The sequence below is a fragment of the Parasteatoda tepidariorum genome, chromosome 1 (genome assembly GCF_982258835.1).
Source record: "Parasteatoda tepidariorum strain Cologne lab strain chromosome 1, Ptep-v5.0, whole genome shotgun sequence".
NCBI lineage: Eukaryota > Metazoa > Arthropoda > Arachnida > Araneae > Theridiidae > Parasteatoda > Parasteatoda tepidariorum.
Window position 1 is genome coordinate 62,708,515 of NC_141755.1, and position 26,396 is coordinate 62,734,910.

The following is a 26,396-nucleotide window of genomic DNA, read 5'->3' on the forward strand; positions in this document are numbered from 1 at the left end:
AAGAGATTATTTTTTTTTTTGATGAAGATACAGGATGAATTAATTATTGCCATAAGTTGAAGAAGAATTTGACTGCTTATTTACCAAATGTCCATTTGAATAAATGATTTAAAGTTATTCCATATTTTTGAAGTACCCTCTTCCGAAGTTGATTTATTTAATTTCAAATGAGATATTAAATATCTTTAATGTACCGTACGAACTGTACCCCTTCCCGACCGTTAAATCCTGGCGACTTATAACGTCGTTGCCGAGTGGAAGGATTAAAACAGGTCATAGGTCGGGAAGGAGGGTACAAAATTTATTTATTAATTATTAGACAAGAGCAGTCATGAGAATGAGTGAAAGTGCACACGAAAAGTTGCGCTCCTTGGTTATATGTTAGGGAAAATCTTGCAAAGTAAAATCCGTAAAATGTCTTAATTTAGGGAAAGAGGGAAATCTTAGTAGTTGCTATTGGTTTATGAGATAGATCGAACGTTTCCCACACAAGAGCAAAGGGGAAAATGTCCTGCTCTTAATTAAATGCATACTTGAGCCAAAAATAGATTTAAGAACAGGATGTGGCTTTTAAAAGTGTGAGAAAGTATTTCAAATAGAATAATTAATTAGGATGAAGTTTTATAGCAAAGAAACTAACATAAAAAGATTAATTGAAGCTTTTTATGTTACATATATATACATCGAAATTGATCACTTATGGAAATTTCCTGAGTGCAAAATGATTCTGATCATTATTAATTTAGAAAAATCTTAAAAAAAGTGAAGTGGAAGTGAAACTCGAATAACATTTCTACAAATCAGAGACTCGTATTCTAAAAATATTGCACTGTTGCATTAAATAATTCAATTTTCAGTAATCATAATTTTCCTATTATTAGTCAAGGAATATCGAAATATCATAATTGATTGTTTACTTGTTATCTCAGCAAACAGGTTTGCGAAGAGATAGTAAGCAACCTTTACACAATTTGTGATAAAAACAACTTATTCTTGTTACCAGACTAAAAATAGTTTCCACGCGTTTTGTGAAATGACGGGGACAGCTTTCTCATTTTTTGATATAATTCTGATTCTATTAATTTTAATTTCTGCATTTTATTTCTTTAATAAATATGTTGAGCAGCGCTATGTTAAACTTCCACCAGGACCAGTTGGACTACCATTGGTGGGATATTTGCCATTTCTGGGAGATTTGCCTTTTAAAGCATTCAAAGAACTCAGTTTAAAATATGGAAATATTTTTGGGTAAGTCATTGATTTTATATTATAAAATATCAAATCTCTTGTCTGGTGTTACTGATGAGTAGCGTGCAGGTAAGACCTGGATAACTTCTCTATTGAATGCCCTCGAAACAAGGAATATAATTTCTGAAATATCCTGTATCATTGGGAAAATACATAATTAAAAAAAGCTTAATCCCTATTTTATTAAAAAGAAACTTAACGCCACGGTAAAAGATAATTATCTCCAACAGTATAAACTTTATAATTTTTCCTCTTTAACTTAGAAAATATTTAAACTTTAAAATGTTTATTTCTCTCTATTAAGTCAACTCAACTTCGTAATACTTTTATTCAAAATCATATTAAATTTTCTTTAAAATGTATTCCTGGAGCCAAGCTTTTAATTGTAAAAAAGTGTAATTTAATAATCAAAATAAAAGTAATTGATTTAAACTTAATCAGCTCTTTAGTCAACTCAGTTTCGTAATACTTTTCTTTAAAAATCAGACTATATTTCCCTTAAAAATATTCACAATGGAAGACGAATCATGGATTAGAATACCCTTGCTATCGGGCTAACCGTGTACAGTTTCAGTGGTTTTTCCTCTCCTTGTAACTCAAACGCGGATTAGTTCCCTCAAAAAGTCCTCCACGAAAGCTAGTTTATCCCAATGCTTGATCCAAGAGTTCCCTTATCTTCTGGATTGGGTTCAAAATTACAAAGATAAGGCTTAGGATATAAATCGGAATTAAAAATCATAAGATTTAATTTAAGAATATGATGAAAGGTGATGGGGTTTCTAAAACCGCCCTTCAACTACTATTTGCTTTCTGTAACAGTCCAACTTTTCTCAAAAGAGATTCATTAGATTTCGAAGGCGATTTTTTCTCTTGCTTAAATATTAATGTGGAATCTTGAATGGGTATACTTTGTTTACTAGAATTCCGTAAGCTATTATAATGAAAAGGATTGCAAAATTTATACTAAAGCTAGTAATTTTGGAGCACTTATTGATTTGAAAACCATATTGAGATTTCAAAAATCAACTGTTTATATGATCAAATCGCTGCTTCAAAACTAAAAAGACGCATCTGCAGGTATAATACATTTGCAGATCTGTCGTTTTAGTTTTAAACCAGCGAAATGAAGGTCATTTGTTTCCTCTCATTATAAATTTAATATTTTATTGCATTAAAGACTTTTTTTGTCTATATTTTGTGTGGACTTCGTAGTCTTGTCGAAGCTAGAATACCTAATTTTAAGATTCGGATATACAGTTCTTAAATTTTAAACAACTAGTTGTCGTTTGTAAACGCCCGAAACTACTAACGCAGTTAGTTCACTTCAGATAGCGAAACAATCTGAGCTTGATCTACTTGACTATCTGAAAAAATCTGAAAAAGAAATATAATTTCAGCAAACGATTTTTTACTGTGTTTTTGTTTGATATTATTCGCGATCGCAACGCTCGAGTACGCCGTCTAGCGGGAGCCTGTAAATATCGGACATTAATTTATCACGTTTTCATTTAGTTCCATCAAAGTCATTGACTGAATCAGACGCCATTTTTTAGCAGCAAATAAGAAACAAAATTTCCCTAAGGAAAAGGCCGAAGAACTTGAAAAAAATCTACAGAATATTAGTAAATCTTTCAGAAACAGAACACGCCAAACATTTGAAGAAACATTGATCAATAATTTTTTATTTCTATTATCAACAAACTTACAACTGATGACTTCCGATTTCGGATACTGTTACAGATGTGTGTATTAAGGTAAAATGCATTTCTTCTGTCTTCAATTCATTACGAATTAAAGTGAAGTCAACATTGCTTTCGTCATTCCAGTGAATAAATATGAATTCATAACATACAGAATTGTAATAGTTATAGCATATTCTTTTTCGTTATAGAATAGTATATATTTCTGTATCCATATAATTCGGAAAACAACAATAAAAAATTATCCAATTTACTTGAAATAGTGCCATTTGTGCTGATTCTCAATTAATTTTAATCGTTTTCTTGGTAAGTATTTTTTAGTTTTGAAAGAATAAGTTCAACTAGAATTCAGCTATTCTGTTTTTAGCTACATATTCAAATTCATATCAATTATAAAATTTTGCTGTGTAGTATGTTATCTAAAAGTATTGAAGGGATAAACTATGTATCTATTATTTGAGAATAAAGTTTTCAAACAAGGAACTTATCATTTTGGAATAAATCAGGTAAGTGCAATGATTTTTACAATAAAAAATTTGCTTGTAAATATTTTTTTTTCATTTGATGATGGTTCTCTACTGAATGGTTTTTTACGTCTGATTAAGAACTATATGAATAATAAAAAAAGAAACAATATGAAAGTTTTTATTTCAATGTAAAGAATTCTTAAAATCGTTTTTTTTATCCTAAGAATTCTTTATTTTCCGTTTTTTAGTTTATAATTTTTTGATAAAAATTGTTCTCAAAATACTTTTTTTTAAAAATTAAATGGTATAACATTATGTGTTTACGTATACTTCTTGTATATTCCAATGTTTGAAGTAATATGATTCAGAAAAGTATAGAATAAAAATTCGGTACTTCCGTATTAACGCCACCGCCGCTACAGATTTGGCGGTTTTTATGTGCCACCAATCTACACTTAAAATTTTTGCGACAATTCATAAAATAAAACACTTTATTTAAAATCAAAATAGTCAATCGGATTTCGGTGGAAAATGAGCCGATATAGAGTTTAGCATAGATTCAAAACAATCATATCACCATATGAACTCTGATAAATAAGATTCCAAATGAAATAATAATTCCAAAAAGCACGTTTACCAAGATAAAGTTTCATGTTGTGGGAATTGGTACATTTTCGTTTTTTCGGTAAAATATTTCCCTCCTGAAAAAATAAAATTGCATCTTGTTTTGTTTTTGGCAAATCCCAAAGACGAATTTTCGTAGCACTAAAAATGGCGACAAAAAAGAATTGTTTTTTTGTTTTTGTTTCGTCAGCATTCTTTATTTTACGTTTCTTAGTTTCTAAATAATGATTTTTATTGAAACTTGAAATTTTTTGATAAAAATTGTGTCAAAAAACTTTGTTTACAAAATTAAATTTCATAAAATTATGAGGCTTATGTATACTTTTTATTCATTTTAATTTTTGAAGTAATGATTCTTAAAACTATAGAATGTAAAGTTTAAATGGGCCTTTCATGTTATATCATTAAATTTAGTAATACTATTTCTCGGGCATTAGGTTTAAACTCTTATAAGAATATACATATTTTTTTCTGTTAATGTACAAATATTTTTCCGATGTGTTTTGGATATTCCTTCTCTAATAAAAAGAGATACCATTTTGTTTTCGTTTGCATAGGAAAGAATATGAAGCATTTTTCTTTTTTAAATTTAATTAGCCACAATAAAGAAGGAACGTTGCAATGCTACGTGCTACATTAACGACGTCTCTAGAGACTGTTGACCGTCTCTAATGACTGTTCATATAGAAATCGCAGGTATTAGTCTCATACAACAACGCCCCCTATAGTTCGTTGCGATCGCGAATTTAAAAAAGATAATAACATTATGTTAAAAAAAAAATTTCTTTCCCAAGATAAAAATTTTGAACAATTATGTAACATTTCTAAACAAAATTGTATTTCATAATTTAAAATATAATGTCTTATTTTCTTTTATCATTTGTAAAATATAATTAATTTTAAAACAAAAACAATTTTTCAAAAGGACTAATAATTAAACTGAAAACGATTTTTTAAAAAATATTTTTATCGTAATGTTGGATGTTATTTGAGAATTTATTATTAATTCCGGAGTTATAAATATCAATATCGGCTGCAATGTCTGTGTCGCTTCTACAATATCTTATTCGCGATCGCAACGCTCGAGTACGCCGTCTAGCGGGAGCCTGTAAATATCGGACATTAATTTATCACGTTTTCATTTAGTTCCATCAAAGTCATTGACTGAATCAGACGTCATTTTTTAGCAGCAAATAAGAAACAAAATTTCCCTAAGGAAAAGGCCGAAGAACTTGAAAAAAATCTCCAGAATATTAGTAAATCTTTCAGGAACAGAACACGCCAAACATTTGAAGAAAAATTCCTCAATAATTTTTAATTTCTATTATCAACAAACTTGCAACTGATGACTTCCGATTTCGGATACTGTTACAGATGTGTGTATTAAGGTAAAATGCATTTCTTCTGTCTTCAATTCATTACGAATTAAAGTGAAGTCAACATTGCTTTCGTCATTCCAGTGAATAAATATGAATTCAGAACATACAGAATTGTAATAGTTATAGCATATTCTTCTTCGTTATATAATAGTATATATTTCTGTATCCATATAATTCGGAAAACAACAATAAAAAATTATCCAAGTTACTTGAAATAGTGCCATTTGTGCTGATTCTTAATTAATTTAAATCGTTTTCTTGGTAAGTTTTTTTTAATTTTGAAAGAATAAGTTCAACTAGAATTCAGCTATTCTGTTTTTAGCTACATATTCAAATTCATATCAATTATAAAATTTTGCTGTGTAGTATGTTATCTAAAAGTAATGAAGGTATAAACTATGTATCTATTATTTGAGAATAAAGTTTTCAAACAAGGAACTTATCATTTTGGAATTCTCCGGGAATCATAAATCAGGTAAGTGCAATGATTTTTACAATAAAAAATTTGCTTGTAAATATTTTTTTTTCATTTGATGATGGTTCTCTACAGCAGGGCTTCTTAAACTTTTTTATATAGCGACCCCCTTCAAGCTTAGGAAATTTTAAACGACCCCCTCCTCCATATAATGAAATATATATTAACCGTAGATGTAGATGTAATATCGCACTATTTTACAATGTAAATAAAATAAGGATTAAAGAATACGTACCCATTCATTTCACATATATATAATTGGAAACGTTGACGGGATATCGGTCGTAATAAAACACAATAAATAGAATGACATAAAACTATATATATATTTATTCAATAGAAAAAATAAACTTTTGTAACAATTTTTTTTATAAGAAAACATAAAACTATATCTATATATTCAATAGAAAAAATAAACTTTTGTAACAATTTTTTTAATAAAAACATATTATTAACATCAAACAATATTAATGTGACGGATGTGATTGTTTATTTTTACACAAATAATTAAATCTAGGCTCAATTTGAGTTAGTGCAGATCGTAATAAATTTTCAACGTTTATTAAAGTTGAGCGGTATTTTGATTTTATGTAAGTTAATGTGGAAAAGGCTGATTCACATAAATATGTTGTACAAAATGGCAGTAATTTGTTCATTGCCATTTCCGATAGTAGGGGATATTCTGATTTGATTTCTATCCAAAATTCATGCACAGGCACTTGAGAAAATCTAAGTCGCAAGGTAGTATCACTTGTTAATTCGGCAAATTCTTCTTGTGCTTTTAAGTTTAAAAAATTAATTTCTTCCATTTCAATTGAAAATGGATTGCAAATCCATTGTTGTGTATCGATATCATTGGGAAAATACCTATGCATGTAAACTTCCATATCCTTCAAATGATTAACTATAATTTTTGTTATAGGAGTATCTTTTTTTGAAATATTGTTACCAATTATATACTTGTCAGTAAATGGAAACATTTCGAGCGATCCACTTTCCACTCTGTTCTTCCATATAAGAATTTTTTTAACAAAGGCCTCAAGTTTATTTTTTAACATAAACATATTAACGCAGACTCCCTGCATTGATAAATTCATATCATTGATTTTATCAAAAATATCTGCCAAATAGCATAGCTTGAGAAGCCATAAATTATCTTGAAAATAATCGGCCAAATTAGAATTTTGCTCTGTTAGAAATATAAGAACTTCATCTTTTAAAGTTAATAATCGTTTCAAACTTCGACCTCTTGATAGCCACCTAACTTCAGCATGTAGCAATAAACTTGTATAATCCGAATCCATATCAATGCACAAATTTTTAAACAATCGACTATTAAGTGCTCGACTTTTAATAAAGTTAATGATTTTGACTGCATCAAAAAACACAGTGTTTAATTCTGGTGCAATTTTTTTAACAACAAGTGCTTCTCGGTGAATCATACAATGTGTAAATGTAATATGATCATTTCCAGCTTTAACAAATGCTGTAAAACCAAGATCTTGTCCGGTCATTGCTGCAGCACCGTCCGTGCACACACCAACACAATTTTTCCAATTTAATCCTTCTTTTTCAAAAAACTCATTTACTTTTTTATATATATCTTTTCCACGAGTATGACCTTCCAGAGGACGACAAAACAGTATATCTTCATGAATGCTTCCCTCATAAATATATCTTACAAAAAGTAACAACTGTGCCATTTTTGAAATGTCTGTCGACTCGTCCAGTTGTATTGCAAACTTTGAGCTGTCTTTAAGCCTCATAAGAAGCTGTTGAAATTGATCATTGCTAATGTCTGAAATTCTTTTGGACACAGTGTCATTTGATAATGGAATTTTACTAATTTCAGCAGCATACTGTTTTCCATGAACAATTTCAGACATTCTTATAGCTGCAGGTAGTAAAAGTTGCTCTCCAATAGTAAAAGGCTTTTTCGTTTTTGCTATCAAATACGAAACTTCATACGATGCCAATAGATATTTATCATTCAAAGTAACATACTTCTCCAAAGTGTTCTTTTCTTTATTTGATGTTTGCAAAAGACGCTCAAAATATTCTATTGGCTTTTTTGATAACGTTGCATGTTTAGTATTCAAATGTCGTTGCAGTTTTGACGGTTTCATGCTTTCTGCAGCCAAAACTTCTTTGCAAATTAAGCACACTGGTTGTTCTTCATTGTTGTGAGAAGAGCATGTGAAGCCATACTGCAAATATGATTCGTCATATTTTCTTTTTTTTGTATTGCTAGAAGTCGGATTTGAAGCACTGCAACTTGGTTGTGACGGCGTGGCAGACTTATTAGTTGGAATTTTAATTAGCCATTTATCCATGATGGTTAAATAATAATAAATAATTAAACAAAATGTAGTTGAACTTTAACGTAATAATTAAAAACACCAACTGAAAATTACACAGTAAATACACACATGTCACTACGAAGACAAAGCTGAGTCCAAACTGAAGTACAAACAGAAAAATAACTACACTCGAATCTTTACCAGTGCAATGACAACAAATTACGATCAGATCAACCCCGACGCATGGCGTGTTCAAAGTGTGCAGCGCACAAAGGCACCGTATCACAAAGACGCCGAAAAAGAAGCTTTCATTTAATTTTTTTTATTATTCTTTTATAAAAATAATATGCCGATTCGCCTAGCCTAGCTTGATTATGCTTCCGTATTGTATGTGTAAGCTGTAAGGCGACGCGGCGTCTGGGTACTTATAATCACTAAGTTATCTTGCAAACACTGACGCCGGCGGCCAGACATCAATGTCGAACGTTCAGTTGAAAATCGAGGAGCGCGTTGTATTTATTATTTTAAATGCTACTTCCATATTTTCATTTATAGGCCCCTACATAACAGTTTTGCATTGCCACTTTTTTCAAAAAATAGTTATAATAAAACTACAATAGTATTTTGTATGATTTTTATTTGTATTTATATTTGTACGTAGTGTGTATACTAATTTTAAAATTTTATTTATAATGATTGAAAAGTATCAGATCTTTGCGACCCCCTTTCAGTAGTCTCGCGACCCCCCTGGGGGTCGCGACCCACAGTTTAAGAAGCCCTGCTCTACAGAATGGTTTTTTACGTCTGATTAAGAACTATAAGAATAATAAAAAAAGAAACAATATGAAAGTTTTTATTTCAATGTTAATAATTCTTAAAATCGTTTTTTTTATCCTAAGAATTCTTTATTTTCCGTTTTTTAGTTTATAATTTTTTGATAAAAATTGTTCTCAAAATACTTTTTTTTAAAAATTAAATGGTATAACATTATGTGTTTACGTATACTTCTTGTATATTCCAATGTTTGAAGTAATATGATTCAGAAAAGTATAGAATAAAAATTCGGTACTTACGTATTAACGCCACCGCCGCTACAGATTTGGCGGTTTTTATGTGCCACCAATCTACACTTAAAATTTTTGCGACAATTCATAAAATAAAACACTTTATTTAAAATCAAAATAGTCAATCGGATTTCGGTGGAAAATGAGCCGATATAGAGTTTAGCATAGATTCAAAACAATCATATCACCATATGAACTCTGATAAATAGGATTCCAAATGAAATAATAATTCCAAAAAGCACGTTTACCAAGATAAAGTTTCATGTTGTGGGAATTGGTACATTTTCGTTTTTTCGGTAAAATATTTCCCTCCTGAAAAAATAAAATTGCATCTTGTTTTGTTTTTGGCAAATCCCAAAGACGAATTTTCGTAGCACTAAAAATGGCGACAAAAAAGAATTGTTTTTTTGTTTTTGTTTCGTCAGCATTCTTTATTTTACGTTTCTTAGTTTCTAAATAATGATTTTTATTGAATCTTGAAATTTTTTGATAAAAATTGCTGTCAAAAAACTTTGTTTACAAAATTAAATTTCATAAAATTATGAGGCTTATGTATACTTTTTGTTCATTTTAATTTTTGAAGTAATGATTCTTAAAACTATAGAATGTAAAGTTTAAATGGGCCTTTCATGTTATATCATTAAATTTAGTAATACTATTTCTCGGGCATTAGGTTTAAACTCTTATAAGAATATACATATTTTTTTCTGTTAATGTACAAATATTTTTCCGATGTGTTTTGGATATTCCTTCTCTAATAAAAAGAGATACCATTTTGTTTTCGTTTGCATAGGAAAGAATATGAAGCATTTTTCTTTTTTAAATTTAATTAGCCACAATAAAGAAGGAACGTTGCAATGCTACGTGCTACATTAACGACGTCTCTAGAGACTGTTGACCGTCTCTAATGACTGTTCATATAGAAATCGCAGGTATTAGTCTCATACAACGCCCCCTATAGTTCGTTGCGATCGCGAATTTAAAAAAGATAATAACATTATATTAAAAAAAAATTTCTTTCCCAAGATAAAAATTTTGAACAATTATGTAACATTTCTAAAGAAAATTGTATTTCATAATTTAAAATATAATGTCTTATTTTCTTTTATCATTTGTAAAATATAATTAATTTTAAAACAAAAACAATTTTTCAAAAGGACTAATAATTAAACTGAAAACGATTTTTTAAAAAATATTTTTATCGTAATGTTGGATGTTATTTGAGAATTTATTATTAATTCCGGAGTTATAAATATCAATATCGGCTGCAATGTCTGTGTCGCTTCTACAATATCTTATTCGCGATCGCAACGCTCGAGTACGCCGTCTAGCGGGAGCCTGTAAATATCGGACATTAATTTATCACGTTTTCATTTAGTTCCATCAAAGTCATTGACTGAATCAGACGTCATTTTTTAGCAGCAAATAAGAAACAAAATTTCCCTAAGGAAAAGGCCGAAGAACTTGAAAAAAATCTCCAGAATATTAGTAAATCTTTCAGGAACAGAACACGCCAAACATTTGAAGAAAAATTCCTCAATAATTTTTAATTTCTATTATCAACAAACTTGCAACTGATGACTTCCGATTTCGGATACTGTTACAGATGTGTGTATTAAGGTAAAATGCATTTCTTCTGTCTTCAATTCATTACGAATTAAAGTGAAGTCAACATTGCTTTCGTCATTCCAGTGAATAAATATGAATTCAGAACATACAGAATTGTAATAGTTATAGCATATTCTTCTTCGTTATATAATAGTATATATTTCTGTATCCATATAATTCGGAAAACAACAATAAAAAATTATCCAAGTTACTTGAAATAGTGCCATTTGTGCTGATTCTTAATTAATTTAAATCGTTTTCTTGGTAAGTTTTTTTTAATTTTGAAAGAATAAGTTCAACTAGAATTCAGCTATTCTGTTTTTAGCTACATATTCAAATTCATATCAATTATAAAATTTTGCTGTGTAGTATGTTATCTAAAAGTAATGAAGGTATAAACTATGTATCTATTATTTGAGAATAAAGTTTTCAAACAAGGAACTTATCATTTTGGAATTCTCTGGGAATCATAAATCAGGTAAGTGCAATGATTTTTACAATAAAAAATTTGCTTGTAAATATTTTTTTTTCATTTGATGATGGTTCTCTACAGAATGGTTTTTTACGTCTGATTAAGAACTATAAGAATAATAAAAAAAGAAACAATATGAAAGTTTTTATTTCAATGTTAATAATTCTTAAAATCGTTTTTTTTATCCTAAGAATTCTTTATTTTCCGTTTTTTAGTTTATAATTTTTTGATAAAAATTGTTCTCAAAATACTTTTTTTTAAAAATTAAATGGTATAACATTATGTGTTTACGTATACTTCTTGTATATTCCAATGTTTGAAGTAATATGATTCAGAAAAGTATAGAATAAAAATTCGGTACTTACGTATTAACGCCACCGCCGCTACAGATTTGGCGGTTTTTATGTGCCACCAATCTACACTTAAAATTTTTGCGACAATTCATAAAATAAAACACTTTATTTAAAATCAAAATAGTCAATCGGATTTCGGTGGAAAATGAGCCGATATAGAGTTTAGCATAGATTCAAAACAATCATATCACCATATGAACTCTGATAAATAAGATTCCAAATGAAATAATAATTCCAAAAAGCACGTTTACCAAGATAAAGTTTCATGTTGTGGGAATTGGTACATTTTCGTTTTTTCGGTAAAATATTTCCCTCCTGAAAAAATAAAATTGCATCTTGTTTTGTTTTTGGCAAATCCCAAAGACGAATTTTCGTAGCACTAAAAATGGCGACAAAAAAGAATTGTTTTTTTGTTTTTGTTTCGTCAGCATTCTTTATTTTACGTTTCTTAGTTTCTAAATAATGATTTTTATTGAATCTTGAAATTTTTTGATAAAAATTGCTGTCAAAAAACTTTGTTTACAAAATTAAATTTCATAAAATTATGAGGCTTATGTATACTTTTTGTTCATTTTAATTTTTGAAGTAATGATTCTTAAAACTATAGAATGTAAAGTTAAATGGGCCTTTCATGTTATATCATTAAATTTAGTAATACTATTTCTCGGGCATTAGGTTTAAACTCTTATAAGAATATACATATTTTTTTCTGTTAATGTACAAATATTTTTCCGATGTGTTTTGGATATTCCTTCTCTAATAAAAAGAGATACCATTTTGTTTTCGTTTGCATAGGAAAGAATATGAAGCATTTTTCTTTTTTAAATTTAATTAGCCACAATAAAGAAGGAACGTTGCAATGCTACGTGCTACATTAACGACGTCTCTAGAGACTGTTGACCGTCTCTAATGACTGTTCATATAGAAATCGCAGGTATTAGTCTCATACAACAACGCCCCCTATAGTTCGTTGCGATCGCGAATTTAAAAAAGATAATAACATTATGTTAAAAAAAAATTTCTTTCCCAAGATAAAAATTTTGAACAATTATGTAACATTTCTAAACAAAATTGTATTTCATAATTTAAAATATAATGTCTTATTTTCTTTTATCATTTGTAAAATATAATTAATTTTAAAACAAAAACAATTTTTCAAAAGGACTAATAATTAAACTGAAAACGATTTTTTAAAAAATATTTTTATCGTAATGTTGGATGTTATTTGAGAATTTATTATTAATTCCGGAGTTATAAATATCAATATCGGCTGCAATGTCTGTGTCGCTTCTACAATATCTTATTCGCGATCGCAACGCTCGAGTACGCCGTCTAGCGGGAGCCTGTAAATATCGGACATTAATTTATCACGTTTTCATTTAGTTCCATCAAAGTCATTGGCTGAATCAGACGCCATTTTTTAGCAGCAAATAAGAAACAAAATTTCCCTAAGGAAAAGGCCGAAGAACTTGAAAAAAATCTCCAGAATATTAGTAAATCTTTCAGGAACAGAACACGCCAAACATTTGAAGAAAAATTCCTCAATAATTTTTAATTTCTATTATCAACAAACTTGCAACTGATGATGACTTCCGATTTCGGATACTGTTACAGATGTGTGTATTAAGGTAAAATGCATTTCTTCTGTCTTCAATTCATTACGAATTAAAGTGAAGTCAACATTGCTTTCGTCATTCCAGTGAATAAATATGAATTCAGAACATACAGAATTGTAATAGTTATAGCATATTCTTCTTCGTTATAGAATAGTATATATTTCTGTATCCATATAATTCGGAAAACAACAATAAAAAATTATCCAAGTTACTTGAAATAGTGCCATTTGTGCTGATTCTTAATTAATTTAAATCGTTTTCTTGGTAAGTTTTTTTTAATTTTGAAAGAATAAGTTCAACTAGAATTCAGCTATTCTGTTTTTAGCTACATATTCAAATTCATATCAATTATAAAATTTTGCTGTGTAGTATGTTATCTAAAAGTAATGAAGGTATAAACTATGTATCTATTATTTGAGAATAAAGTTTTCAAACAAGGAACTTATCATTTTGGAATTCTCCGGGAATCATAAATCAGGTAAGTGCAATGATTTTTACAATAAAAAATTTGCTTGTAAATATTTTTTTTTCATTTGATGATGGTTCTCTACAGAATGGTTTTTTACGTCTGATTAAGAACTATAAGAATAATAAAAAAAGAAACAATATGAAAGTTTTTATTTCAATGTTAATAATTCTTAAAATCGTTTTTTTTATCCTAAGAATTCTTTATTTTCCGTTTTTTAGTTTATAATTTTTTGATAAAAATTGTTCTCAAAATACTTTTGAAAAATTAAATGCTATAACATTATGTGGTTATGTATACTTCTTGTATATTCCAATGTTTGAAATAATATGATTCAGAAAAGTATGGAATAAAAATTCGGTACTTACGACGTATTAACGCCACCGCCGCTACAGATTTGGCGGTTTTTAAGTGCCGCCAATCTACACTTAAAATTTTTGCGACAGTTCATAAAATAAAACACTTTATTTAAAATCAAAATAGTTAATTGGATTTCGGTGGAAAATGAGCCGATATAGAGTTTAGCATAGATTCAAAACAATCATATCGCCATATGAACTCTGATGAATAAGATTCCAAATGAAATAACATTTCCAAAACGTACGTTTGCCAAGATAAAGTCTTATGTTGTGGGAATTGGTACATTTTCGTTTTTTCGGTAAAATATTTCCCTCCTGAAAAAATAAAATTGCATCTTGTTTTGTTTTTGGCAAATCCCAAAGACGAATATTCGTAGCACTAAAAATGGCGACAAAAAAGAATTGTTTTTTTTTTTTTTTGTTTTTGTTTCGTCAGCATTCTTTATTTTACGTTTCTTAGTTTCTAAATAATGATTTTTATTGAAACTTGAAATTTTTTGATAAAAATTGTTGTCAAAAAACGTTGTTTACAAAATTAAATTTCATAAAATTATGAGGCTTATGTATACTTTTTGTTCATTTTAATTTTTGAACTAATATGATTCTTAAAACTATAGAATGTAAAGTTTAAATGGGCCTTTCATGTTATATCATTACATTTAGTAATACTATTTCTCGGGCATTAGGTTTTAACTCTTATAAGAATATACATATTTTTTTCTGTTAATGTACAAATATTTTTCCGATGTGTTTTGGATATTCCTTCTCTAATAAAAAGAGATACCATTTTGTTTTCGGTTGTACAAGAAAGAAGATCAAGCATTTTTCTTTTTTAAATTTAATAAGCCACATTAAAGAAGGAACGTTGCAATGCTACACGCTACATTAACGACATCTCCAGAGTAACTGAATGACGGTTCATATGGAAATCGCAGGTAAGCGTCTCATACAACAACGCCCCCTATAGTTCGTTGCGATCGCGAATTGAGGTAACTCGAAGCATTTTGAGTTAAGCATTGTTCTGCAAAAATATTTGTATGTTAAGCTAAATTGGAATACTAATTTTAACGTACATAACAATGTAGGATTTTCGAATAATTTGGATTGGAACCCCTTAAAAATTTTGATTTCAATAGATTTTTGCAGATTTGATGAAATATAATTGAAATATTTGTAACTGATTGGGTTAACAATATCAATATTTTAATTGTAGTTCTGGTTTCAAAACCTTTTTTTCTTAATCTAATAAAATTGAATAGATATTTTTACAGGCTATATATGGGAAGAAGTTATGTTGTTGTACTCAACAATTATGAATCAGTAAAAGACGCTTTCTCTAATCCAGTAATTCTTGACAGACCCCCAAAATTTTTTGATTTCCATCCGGGTGGCTTAGGTAAGTATTCGTAATTTTTTTTTAAAGAAATAATAATGTGATGCCACAATATACATTACGTATTTCCAAGCTTTTAAAATTTCTTTAATTTCTTTAACTTATTTTTTTTAATCATTCTTAATCGAATTTTGATTAAATTAAACCAATTGTTTAATTTTATTGCATTTCAAAAAGCGAATATAAAATATTAAATTCTTTTCTTCACAATCAATGTAACGGCTAACTTTTTATTTCAGTACTAATGTAAGACTCATTAATTTACTGTCGCGACTAAATCGAAAACAAAAATCTATTTATAACTCTTTATTCTTTATTTCTAACTGCAAAATATGTTTCAGTTACATGGTTATACTAATTCTCAGTCTTTTTAGCGATTCCCTTTCGCCAAATTATTTTCAAATTTAATATTAATTATGGGGGGTTGGCTTTATTTTTGGCTTTGTTATCTTTCGATAAATCGTCAACCATGGATCTCTTCCCATGACATGACATGATTTACTTTCAATTTGGAATTATTGGCGATTGAATTTGTCAGTCCCAACCATTGAATAATTAATCTTCACATAATATTCTCGATGTGAAGAGAATGATTTTCTTGATCCCTTTAAGAGACTTCTTTTCTTAATTTTTATACTGTTGAATGTGGTCATATTCTATTTTATATTTACCTAATAAATAAGTTTTTCCTAAACGATTTTATTCATTTTTCTGAGATAAATATCCCTACAATCTTTCCAAATAAAGATTTATCTGAAACGGCCAAAAGTATGCTTAATACGACAATGATGCTACCTAAGCTAACCACTAAATTTGACTGAATAAAATAAATAAAAATAATGTTCAAAGATTTGAAGCTTCAAAAGTTATATCTTATCGAAGGAATTGATTAAAAAATATCTAACAAACTTATGTTACTAGAACAATGATATAAACAAGGGAGTTTGAGACGTTCGAAAATAAAATCGAAACTTTTCCATTCTTAATCCAAGTCTACAAAATTGAATTGAATAACTGTTCTGGAAATTTCAATGGGATACCTGTAAGTGACGTAGCATGGGTCTCGATCCTGATTGGTTGTAGAAACGTGGCATTTGTTTACGTTCACAACTGTACTTCCCATTTTATTTCGAGAGCTTAGCCCGTCAAGTATCAATTCTCTTGAATAACACGTTCTAAATTCTTTCACAAAGACTCTTTCTCTAAGATTTCAATTCTTTCACTATATATTTACGCAGAAATTTAACACAAAGACAGGCACGAAACCATGTACAACACAAACAAAAAAATATGCATTGAATTTTGCCAGGTACACAAAACAAAAATATATTACGATTACAATAAAATACATAGACAAATAATAAATCTAAGTTAAATAAAAGAAGTCGATGAGAAAGAATTATATTTCAATTAATTCGATGTGCGATACAGCTGTGTATTTAATTAACTTATAGTTAATTAACATTCCAACTTATGTGAAGGAACTCTGTATCGTAATTTCAAGTTAATGACTTTATACATTTTGCATACCAGAATAAAAAGTTGAACTCCCAAACGAGATTTTGCGATGTTTTTTCAACTTTTTAATATGGAAATTTTTTTTTACAATTTTTCTACTTTAATATTTGCATTTTACTTACTTTCAACTGAAATGCTATTCAACTTTCAACTTAATATGCTACAAAATTAAATTTTGCTTAAACTTGTCTACGTAATTCTTTTTTTCTTATATTTCAAAGGTTTTGTTGCAAGCAATGGTAAGGAATGGATTGAAGAGCGACGGTATGTTATGAGAGTCATAAAAGATATAGGTATGGGGAAAACAAGATGGGAAGACGATTTAGATGTAAGTTAAAAATTTCTTCATTTTTAAAGGCATGTCAATCTCACATTGATGACTTATGTTTCGTCCCATTAATAAAAGTTTTTTAGGACACTTCCGCCTCGGAAATGGTAGCAACTACTTTACACGAAAGTGATGTAGTGTAACGCCATGCAAATCTCTTAGTTCTAGTATTTCTGGACAATGTTTTTTTACACTACTTGAAGTAGAGTAAAGTAACCGTCACTTGGATGTTGAAAAATAGAACATGCTCTACTATTATCCTAGGGCTTAGACCAAGAGCACGGATAATCGTTTACATGATCCAAACAAAACAAATTTCAATCACTCTTGGTCCCAGAATTTGGGCTGTAAAAACAGGACTTGGTTACACAGAATAGGGCGTATAAACAGGCAGGACAGGACTGGCCGTATAAACAGGACTTGGCGATTCCCTCTCATTCGCGTTTTAACAACTATTTCACAAAGGTTTAAGTAAAATTGAAATCTGATAAGTTGGTTTTCTAGGAAGCAAATATCATATAAATTTCTTTTATAACTGAAAAAAAGTATCTTTTTACTGTTCTTCCATATTTTTTAATTAGTTTACAAATCTAACGCATGTATACTAACGCATGTAAACGCTGTAATGTTGTAGGCTGAAATTGAAAGTTTTCTCAAAAGTATATCTGAATTTGATGGAAAACCAGTTGATTTGCATGACTACCTCTCTCACAGTGTATCAAATAACATGACTAGCATGGTTTTGGGAAGACGCATACCGACTGGTGATTCTCAGATTAAAATGATAAACGAAGCAGTAGATGGTCTTTCAGCACTTGGACAGGCTGGAGCGGTAACCTATTTCCCAGATCTCATGAAGTTTTTGGCAAAAACTGGTTTCTCAAAACTTAGAATTCCGTATAACAATATGAAGAAGCTATATGATTTTATGAGGTAAGCATAAAATTTTCAGCATATGCATTATATATATATATATATATATATATATATATATATATATATATATATATATATATATATATATATATATATATATATATATATATATATATATATATATATATATATATATATATATATATTCATTTTAACATATATATACTAAAAGAAATTATGTTTGCTTACGCTTGTGCCTCTACTTCCAACGTCCAAATATTACTATTTATTAGTATTATAAACAATTAGATCTCTTGGTGAACAGAAGTGATTTTTCGAAGTAATCATTTTTTAAAATAACATTTATATTCTTATAACATTACATTGTCCAAACAAATTTCATGAGTTTACAACCATAAATTAACGTTTTCGCTAATAATAGCAGTACTGGAAAATAACTTTAAATTAAGGATACAAAAATATTTAAAGGAAAGCAATATCTTTACAACTTTTGTTAATTTTATACTGATCACAACCAAAACCATAATGAAATGAATGAGGAAAAACTGGATCCACTCAGCTTTAGATGGTAAGTTTAGTTGTAACATTTTGGCGAGAAGCATTATTAAAAATTATTACCTTTTCACACACATGCGTTCTCAATTTTAATTGGCTGTTTTGTTTGTTACTAACCGCAAGTGTTCTGTGATTGGCTATTTGTGATCATTTTACTCTTCTTATATTACTATAAGATATATATTATTCTCATATATATATATATATATATTCAAGCTCATATTATCATTTTCAATGCTGAAATTCATTTACATTTATAGAAAAGAAGTAGAATTAAGAAAATCGAACTTTGAAAATTCAGAAGAATTAGTTTTCATCGATGGATACTTGAAACTAATGAAGTCATTGGAAGAAAAAAACGAAGAAAGCAATTTCTCTGGTAATGTAGGCAATGAGTAAATCAAAGGACTAACCAGAAACAATTTTGCATGCATTCTAAATTGCCATCTTGGAATTTTTAATGCCATTTTTAGATTGAGCAAAAAATAACCAAAATCAGTTTCTATTAAAAACGCTAATAGCTTTAAAAACCAGCTTTAATTTTTTTTTTACAACACAACTATATTTAGGAAATTGCTTACATATATATTTGAATGTTTAATTAGCTTTTTAATTCCAAAAAAATAAATATTATTTATTTTGAAATGTGAATTTATTTTTTGAAAATATGCTAACATTTGGTTTCAACTTATCTGGTTGGATAAAACCAGGTATATTGTGAAAAATAATAATAAATTTAAAAAAAATCTTCCCAAATTAAATATTTATTTATAACATTAAATTTATAAAATGAACTTTATACTCAGAGAACTACATTGGGTTGAAAAATCAAACACAAGTAATTTTAAGTAGTGGTGGTACCTTTTTTTTTGTAGTGGTAGTACTTTATTTACGTCACACTAGAACTGCACAATGGGCTATTGGTGACTTTCTGTGAAACATACCTGAGGATGATCCGAGGACATGTCATCACAGTTTTGATCCTCTACAGAAGGGATATATCTCATCCGCTTTGGTAGCCCAACAACCTGCGAGTGCACATTAATTGAGTTGAGCACATTAAATTTAACGAAGGCCGATAAATAAGTATCCTAACAAGCTGATTCAAGTGATGTACTTTCTATTATGTAAAAGCTATTATGTAAAATATAGGAAGTTGAATAATAAACACTAGAAAATTTAAAAAATAAATATTAAATTTTGCGAATAATCTTCTAAAGAATTCTGTCTTGTAATGCTTAAGCATCAGAAACCTCTTATTATTTAATTGATATTGATATTTGTTAATTGATTTTTTTAATGAAAAAACAGGAAATATTTACATTTTAATCTTCCTGTGTTGAATAAAAAAGCCATGAGGTGCTCTTGTGATACAAGATCTATAATGAAAATAAATATCTAAGTTCATTTGAGATTTTATTCTAAAAACTCTATTTTACTACATCACTAGAAACCAGATCCTTAAGCCAGTATAATTTTTTTCATACATTGTTTGGACTGTATAAAACATCGTAATTTTCATTAATTTGTATCATTAACAAAAACGTGCCGATTGACAGTTCAGTTAATTATTTCACAATTTCCTTTCCTTGCAGTAAATAGTCTTATTGCTAATGCTCAAGCTATGATACATGCCGGTAGTGAAACGATCAGAACGTCCCTGCTGTGGTTATTTGTCAGTATGGCGTCTTTTCCCGAAGTTCAAAAAAATTGCCGGGATGAGATACGAGGAGTTTTAGGTAAAGATGGAAAATGTCGATGGTCTGATGCAAAAAAGCTTCCTTACGCTTACGCTACAGTAATGGAAGGTCAACGATGGAGAACCGTATCACCATTAGGACTTTCGCATAGGTACAACCTCATTCTTGCATCTCTTGCAAACTGTTAAATATAATCATGGCATTTAAATTTTTTTTCAGCTTATTTGAAATATTAGACCATTATTTCCTTGGAAACTCTAACAACTAAACGCACTGCTGGATTTTGCGATGATAAAAATTGGCAACCGTCTAACCAATTTTTATTTTCTTCATACGTTTACAGTTGAGAATAATTGAGTAGAGCCGAAATGCAAAATCAACTAATTTGCATTTTATACGTAACCAGAGATGTTAAGTGGCTTGATGTAAAAAAACTATTGTAATTGTTTCCATCGTTTCGCTATACAGGAATAAATCAGAAAACTATCATATCGTTGCCTCGTTTAACGTCAGGAATAAATTTTTTGAATACGGTTTTACATTCTAGAAATATTCCACCCGAAAATATGTTTGAGCCATATTTAAGTTATGTTTAAACTGAGGAAAACTCTAACGCCATTATTTACTCTACCATTTTATTTTATTATTGGCATTAAACAGCTTACCCCTTTTTATGGTTAAATATCATGTTCAACTTCACAGTCTTGTTTAATGAACCAAACTCAGAAGGCAAGGAAATTCCTGAATCGAGCATTTTGGCAAACTGGCCTTGATGGATGACTTTTTTATGGAACTAGCCCGCATTTGCGTTACTTGAAGAAAATCTCAAAACCTCCCATGGTTAACCAGACAGCAATTGTATTCTAACCACTGAGGGTACTTTAGGTCAGCGCCTTGTTCGGTATTAGCTGGGAGCAGAATTTGTTTTTGTTGTAGAAATACTCTAATTGCATTTATTTGAAGCAGCTTTCTTCTGCGTCTGCATGCAATCAAAATACTCTTGAGTGGACGCTAAGTTTGCCCCTAAAAGGCTATGAATACAAATTAATTCTTAACTCAGATGTTTTTTTCCCTATTCGTCCTGTCCCACTGTACGTTCCAAATGTATTACTAACTGTTTAATGTACTAATAATTATGTCATTCTCCGATCCACTGATCTCTGAATTCCATTTCAATAACAGTATCGACTAACCATTGATGAGATTCGAGCCAGGGGCGTTTCATTAGGAGGTAAGCGCTTGAGCTACTGCTGTTCTCCTCTCATCGTATTTTTGTCTATTATTTTTATAACCGTCTTTAAACAGCCAGTCCAACAACTTTACGGCTACAACCAATGTTCAACTCCATCGCCTTGTAATTTTGAACCCTATCCAGAAGACAAAGAAGCTCCTGTATGAAGTATTGGGAGAAATTTGCAATCGTGGAGGACTTCTGATGCGACTAATCCGCATTTATGTCACACGAGGAAAAAAAGCACGAATACCTCTTATGGTCAACTTGGTGGCAAGGGAGCTGTAACCCTAAATCCGTCTACCACTAAGGATATTTTACGTCAGCGCTGTGGTTGGGGCGAAACAGATGCGGAATTCGCATCGACCAGCCATCGCTGGGATTTGAACCCGGGACACCTCATTAAGAGGCAAGCCCTTTATTCTCTGAACCACCACAGTTCCTCCCATTAAGTTATTTTAAGTAATTATACTATAATCAAACAGACTATTTTTAGTTTAGAAGATCGTTAATATCTATAATAAATCTATAACCCGTAACGTTATAACTTATTTTATTAAAATTACTCATCTAGTTACTTAAATATGGATTTCAATGATGAACTTGAAATGGTTTAATTTCAAACCCCAATTCATTTGACTTTAAATTCTTCAGGGCAAGAGAAGACACAAAGATAGAAGATTTTCACATTCCAAAAGGAGCTTTTGTCATTTCAAATGCATGGGCTCTTCATAATGATCCAAAATACTGGCCTGAACCGGAAAAGTTTGAGCCGGAAAGATTTCTTTTAGAAGATGGAACTTTAAATAAAAAGAAGCCGGAAAGCTACGTACCATTTTCATTAGGTATAATAGCTTTTTGTTTCTATGTAATTGAAGTATAATTGATGTAATATAATCGATATATATTATAATTGATACATAATATAATTGATATACAGGGTTATTCATAATTCCCTCCGAAGTTTCGAAGCGTTATAGTTAAAAGACGAAGATGAATATGGCAAAAAAGAGCATATGAAATTATTCCGGAAGTATTCAAGTTTTAATTTAAGCAGTTGCCGGTAGATGGCAGTAACATGTACCACTGAAGTCAGTTGTAGTAAAGAAAAATGGCGTTTTCAGGCGGAGGGAATTATGAATAACCATGTATATATATGTTACTTCAATACAATTTATTGTTTCCATTATCAACTCAGGATTAACATCACAAAAATTTTGAAATTCATAGTAAATTGTGTGACCTTTATTTTCTGTTAGAAGTTTAAAATTTTTATTCAGTACAGTTTCGTGGTATTTATTTTTTCGCATTCAATAATTCACTATTTTTAAATAAAAATTTAAAAAAGTAATAATAATTGCATACTTTACCTAATAAAAATCCCTGTAAAGTGAAAACATAAATTGTTTGAAATTTTAGAGAGTACTGAACCAAAATATCCCTCAAATTCGCTTCAACCTTAATATGGTGCTAAACAACAATTATCGCCCTTTTTAAACTTGATTTAACAGTATCATGGTTCAACTTGAATGAAAATATGATTAAATTCATCACATTATTAAAGTTTAAGAAAATTGCACCACGTAGGTTTTCCTTTTATTTTTATGGATAGAATTAATAAAAGTTTGTAACGCGAGAGTGTGAAATTTCTCAATTTACTTAAGTCATGTTATTACATTTTCTAAGCTAATAAAATCGATATTGCTCCACAATTTTTGGAAAAGCTTCTAAATTTTTATTGCGCCTTAGCTATCAGCTCTACTTAAAATTTATTAGATTAGATTCTGATTCCAGTTATAATTTTAGAAGTTGCTTTTTAGATATGCTGTGTGCTAAAGAAAGGACCACCCTAAATAACTTCTGATCTAATGATAGGATTTTTACTATCTAGGACTCAATTTTAATGGCTCGGAAGGTGGGTAATTACAAATATGCTAATTAATAGAAGCTGACGATATTTCAGGGTACGAAATCTGACACAAAAACGCACTTTCTCTGAATAAAAATACCTTTTTTTTTGACGGATTCGGATTTCCAACCCCCGAAATATAGGAGTAACCGTAATCCGGGAAATATGGTTCCCTTAGTTTGGTCCAAATTAGGTAGTTCCAAACTTTAGAACCTTTAATGTTAATTTTACTAATGTAATTTAAGAATGGAATTTTGCATATCAAAATACAAAATTTGAGCCAAATTGGTCGAATAATTCTTGAGGAATCGAATTTTAAGATCTGACTTTTTGGAAATTCTATACCTGATTTTAAAATTATTTGTTTTATTTGACGGGATGATACAGGAGTTAGACCATTCCCTTTTAATCAGGTTTTCCATGATTAATTCCTGACTTTGACTTAGCATTCATTTACTTCATTTACTTTTCCTCCTTTCAGTTTCAAATTCGGATTGCCAATCATTTTTTAATCGACATAATTGCATTAAGCTTTGCTTTTAACCAAATTATTATTCTTGAAAGTGACAATATAGTAATTTTCTCAATTTGTTGAAATATTTGCTTAGAGCATTTTTTATAAGAAACTAATTATTAACTAGCAATAGGTCAACAATATGCGGCATTTACATAAAATCGAAAAAGCTATAAATAGAAAGCGAAAAATAGAAAAGTGTAGCTACTCACTCCACAAAGTCAAACATAACACTGGCAGATTCTATGTCACTGCTTTGCTCAAAATACAGTGTCGTAACCATGATTGTACTATAAGGAGTCGAAATCTCAAACTGCCCGTCTACTGCCTAAATATAAAGAACTCTAATTTTAATATGGAAGTATTTTAGATTATATCGGCAATCTTTTTCTACTAAATTATAGTAGTATTATTAGTAGTAGTTGATAATATTGAGTTATCAATTTCAGGCAATTTAAATGAAATTTTTTTTAAGTTGAATGGTAATCATTGTTTTTCAAAAAAGTTTTTAACTGTTGAATGCATCGAACTTCTCCCATCTAAGTACTTTGAATATTTTTAAAATATTAAAAAAAGGAAAAATTTGTATACTTTGTATCTTTTTTGTATAGAAAGTTACGTGCTTTTGCGATCACTAATTGCACACTTAAGCCTTTAGGAAAAATATAATGAAACGACCAGAGCTAGTTTTCAGTTTTAAAATATCTTTTAAATGATTTTTTGGTTAATATTTTCTTTGCAATATTGCGGGAACGTTATGCTACGTTAAGCAGCTTTGTTTATCGTGAGTGGGTAATTAACTATAGCGAAATGTAGCAAAAGACATAGTGCACCGTTATGCAGGATAGCAGTTACATGCTTTTGTCCCTCTTAGCCATCACTTTCACCTCAATATGACTCATCAGTTTACACAATACCCATTAGTGTCTGCATAATGGCTTCTAAATAATCAACAAGACAATCACAATGTTCACGTTTTAATCGATGATAAAGGTTTGGGTTTGTTCTAGAAGCATTATCCCCAAGCCGAATATTAACACATTAAAATGTTTTGCATAAACTTCTTATAGTTGATAGATCACTTCTAGCAAGATCTTTCAGACACCGATACGTCAGGATTGGTCTTCTATCGAATAACTTTCAGAATCGTGATTCTCGAATCTCGAAGAGGTATCCTTCGATTGAATTTTTTTACCACTAAACAGTAGAAGCCTGGTGGGGATCGATGTCAAAATTTTAAGGCAGCAGAGAAACATCGGAATCTTTAATTGGCTGGAAAATTGGCAATGAAAAAGGCAAAACAGCAAAAATCGTTGTCAAGGAGAATTTACATCGAAACGCTTAATGTCTGTGTCATCGAACGAACTCTCATCTGATAGTTTGAGTTCTAGCTTCTACGCGTTACATTTTTGTAGGTTTGATCTCATCGATGGCTTCCAAAGCTATCGGCTTGATCATTAGCCTCTACATTGTCTTTACAAATTGCCTTAAACCACTTGCGGTAGACTTGCCATTTCGATAAACAATTATCACTAGTAGCCTTCTTAATCAAGGGAAAATTTTCCTCTATAGACTTGCTGAGTTTCACGCAAAACTTGATGGTAATTCATCCAGCTTGATAGCTTGCACTGGAATTGAAAAAAAGAATTCAGGAATGACTGCTCTTACTCTTTCAATGGTGAGATATGACTAAGTGACCAAACATGCGTTAGTTGAGTGCTCCATTCATCGATTCCAACAGACACGTATTTGCTTCCTAATAAAATCAGCGACATTACTTTTTGAACAAACCTTATTGAGAAACCACATACGATGTTAGTGAATCTAATATAACTTATTTAGTTCCCAGCATATCAGAACAGTCTTTCTTTCTTTAAAGGTCGACGGAATTGTCCGGGAGAATCGATTGCAATGATGGAGATCTTCAGGTATCTGGTTTCCATTCTTCAAAAATATGAAATTCTTCCATTAGAAGATCATCTTCCAGTTCTGGAAGGGGAAGTCGGACTCACTTTTTCTCCCTACAGACAAGAGTTAAGATTTGTTCCCCGAGACTAGAGGGACTACTTCTTGTTCATTAATTTTTCAGCAACGCTAAAGCAAGGATATTTATGAATAAAGTAATATTTTTTCTATGTGTATTGCAGATTCCATATTTTCATTCACAATACAACAATTTCAAACAAACTCTTACAATAGCCCCCCCCCCTCATTTATTTA

At 29.8% G+C, this 26,396-nt stretch overlaps 2 protein-coding genes across 2 annotated transcripts in view; one reads left to right on the plus strand and one right to left on the minus strand.

Moving 5' to 3' along the window:
• LOC147816479 (uncharacterized) overlaps nucleotides 1-24,494 on the minus strand; it is a 50,731-nt gene extending 26,237 nt beyond the window's left edge. The window contains exons 1-2 of the mRNA XM_087165257.1: nucleotides 24,389-24,494; nucleotides 20,145-20,201 (exon numbers count right to left, since the gene is read on the minus strand). Coding sequence (XP_087021383.1) covers nucleotides 20,145-20,201; nucleotides 24,389-24,459 — 128 coding nt within the window. The 5' untranslated portion in view covers nucleotides 24,460-24,494. The remainder of the gene's footprint in view (nucleotides 1-20,144; nucleotides 20,202-24,388) is intronic.
• Nucleotides 839-26,311, plus strand: LOC147816480 (cytochrome P450 2J4-like). Its single transcript, XM_087165256.1, has 8 exons — nucleotides 839-1,248; nucleotides 15,403-15,527; nucleotides 17,264-17,370; nucleotides 18,005-18,303; nucleotides 19,083-19,201; nucleotides 20,418-20,673; nucleotides 22,408-22,598; nucleotides 26,056-26,311. Exons 1-8 carry the CDS (start codon nucleotides 1,034-1,036, stop codon nucleotides 26,232-26,234), a joined length of 1,491 nt encoding a protein of 496 aa, XP_087021382.1. The 5' UTR covers nucleotides 839-1,033; the 3' UTR covers nucleotides 26,235-26,311.
• Nucleotides 26,312-26,396: the final 85 nt, after the last annotated feature.

Excerpts from the sequence above, each read along its gene's own strand:
- LOC147816480 (XM_087165256.1), top strand. The coding sequence starts at position 1,034 with ATGACGGGGACAGCTTTCTCATTTTTTGATATAATTCTGATTCTATTA. Across the intron at positions 15,528-17,263 it reads TTTCCATCCGGGTGGCTTAG|GTTTTGTTGCAAGCAATGGT; the intron begins GTAAGTATTCGT and ends TATATTTCAAAG. Across the intron at positions 22,599-26,055 it reads CTACGTACCATTTTCATTAG|GTCGACGGAATTGTCCGGGA; the intron begins GTATAATAGCTT and ends CTTTCTTTAAAG.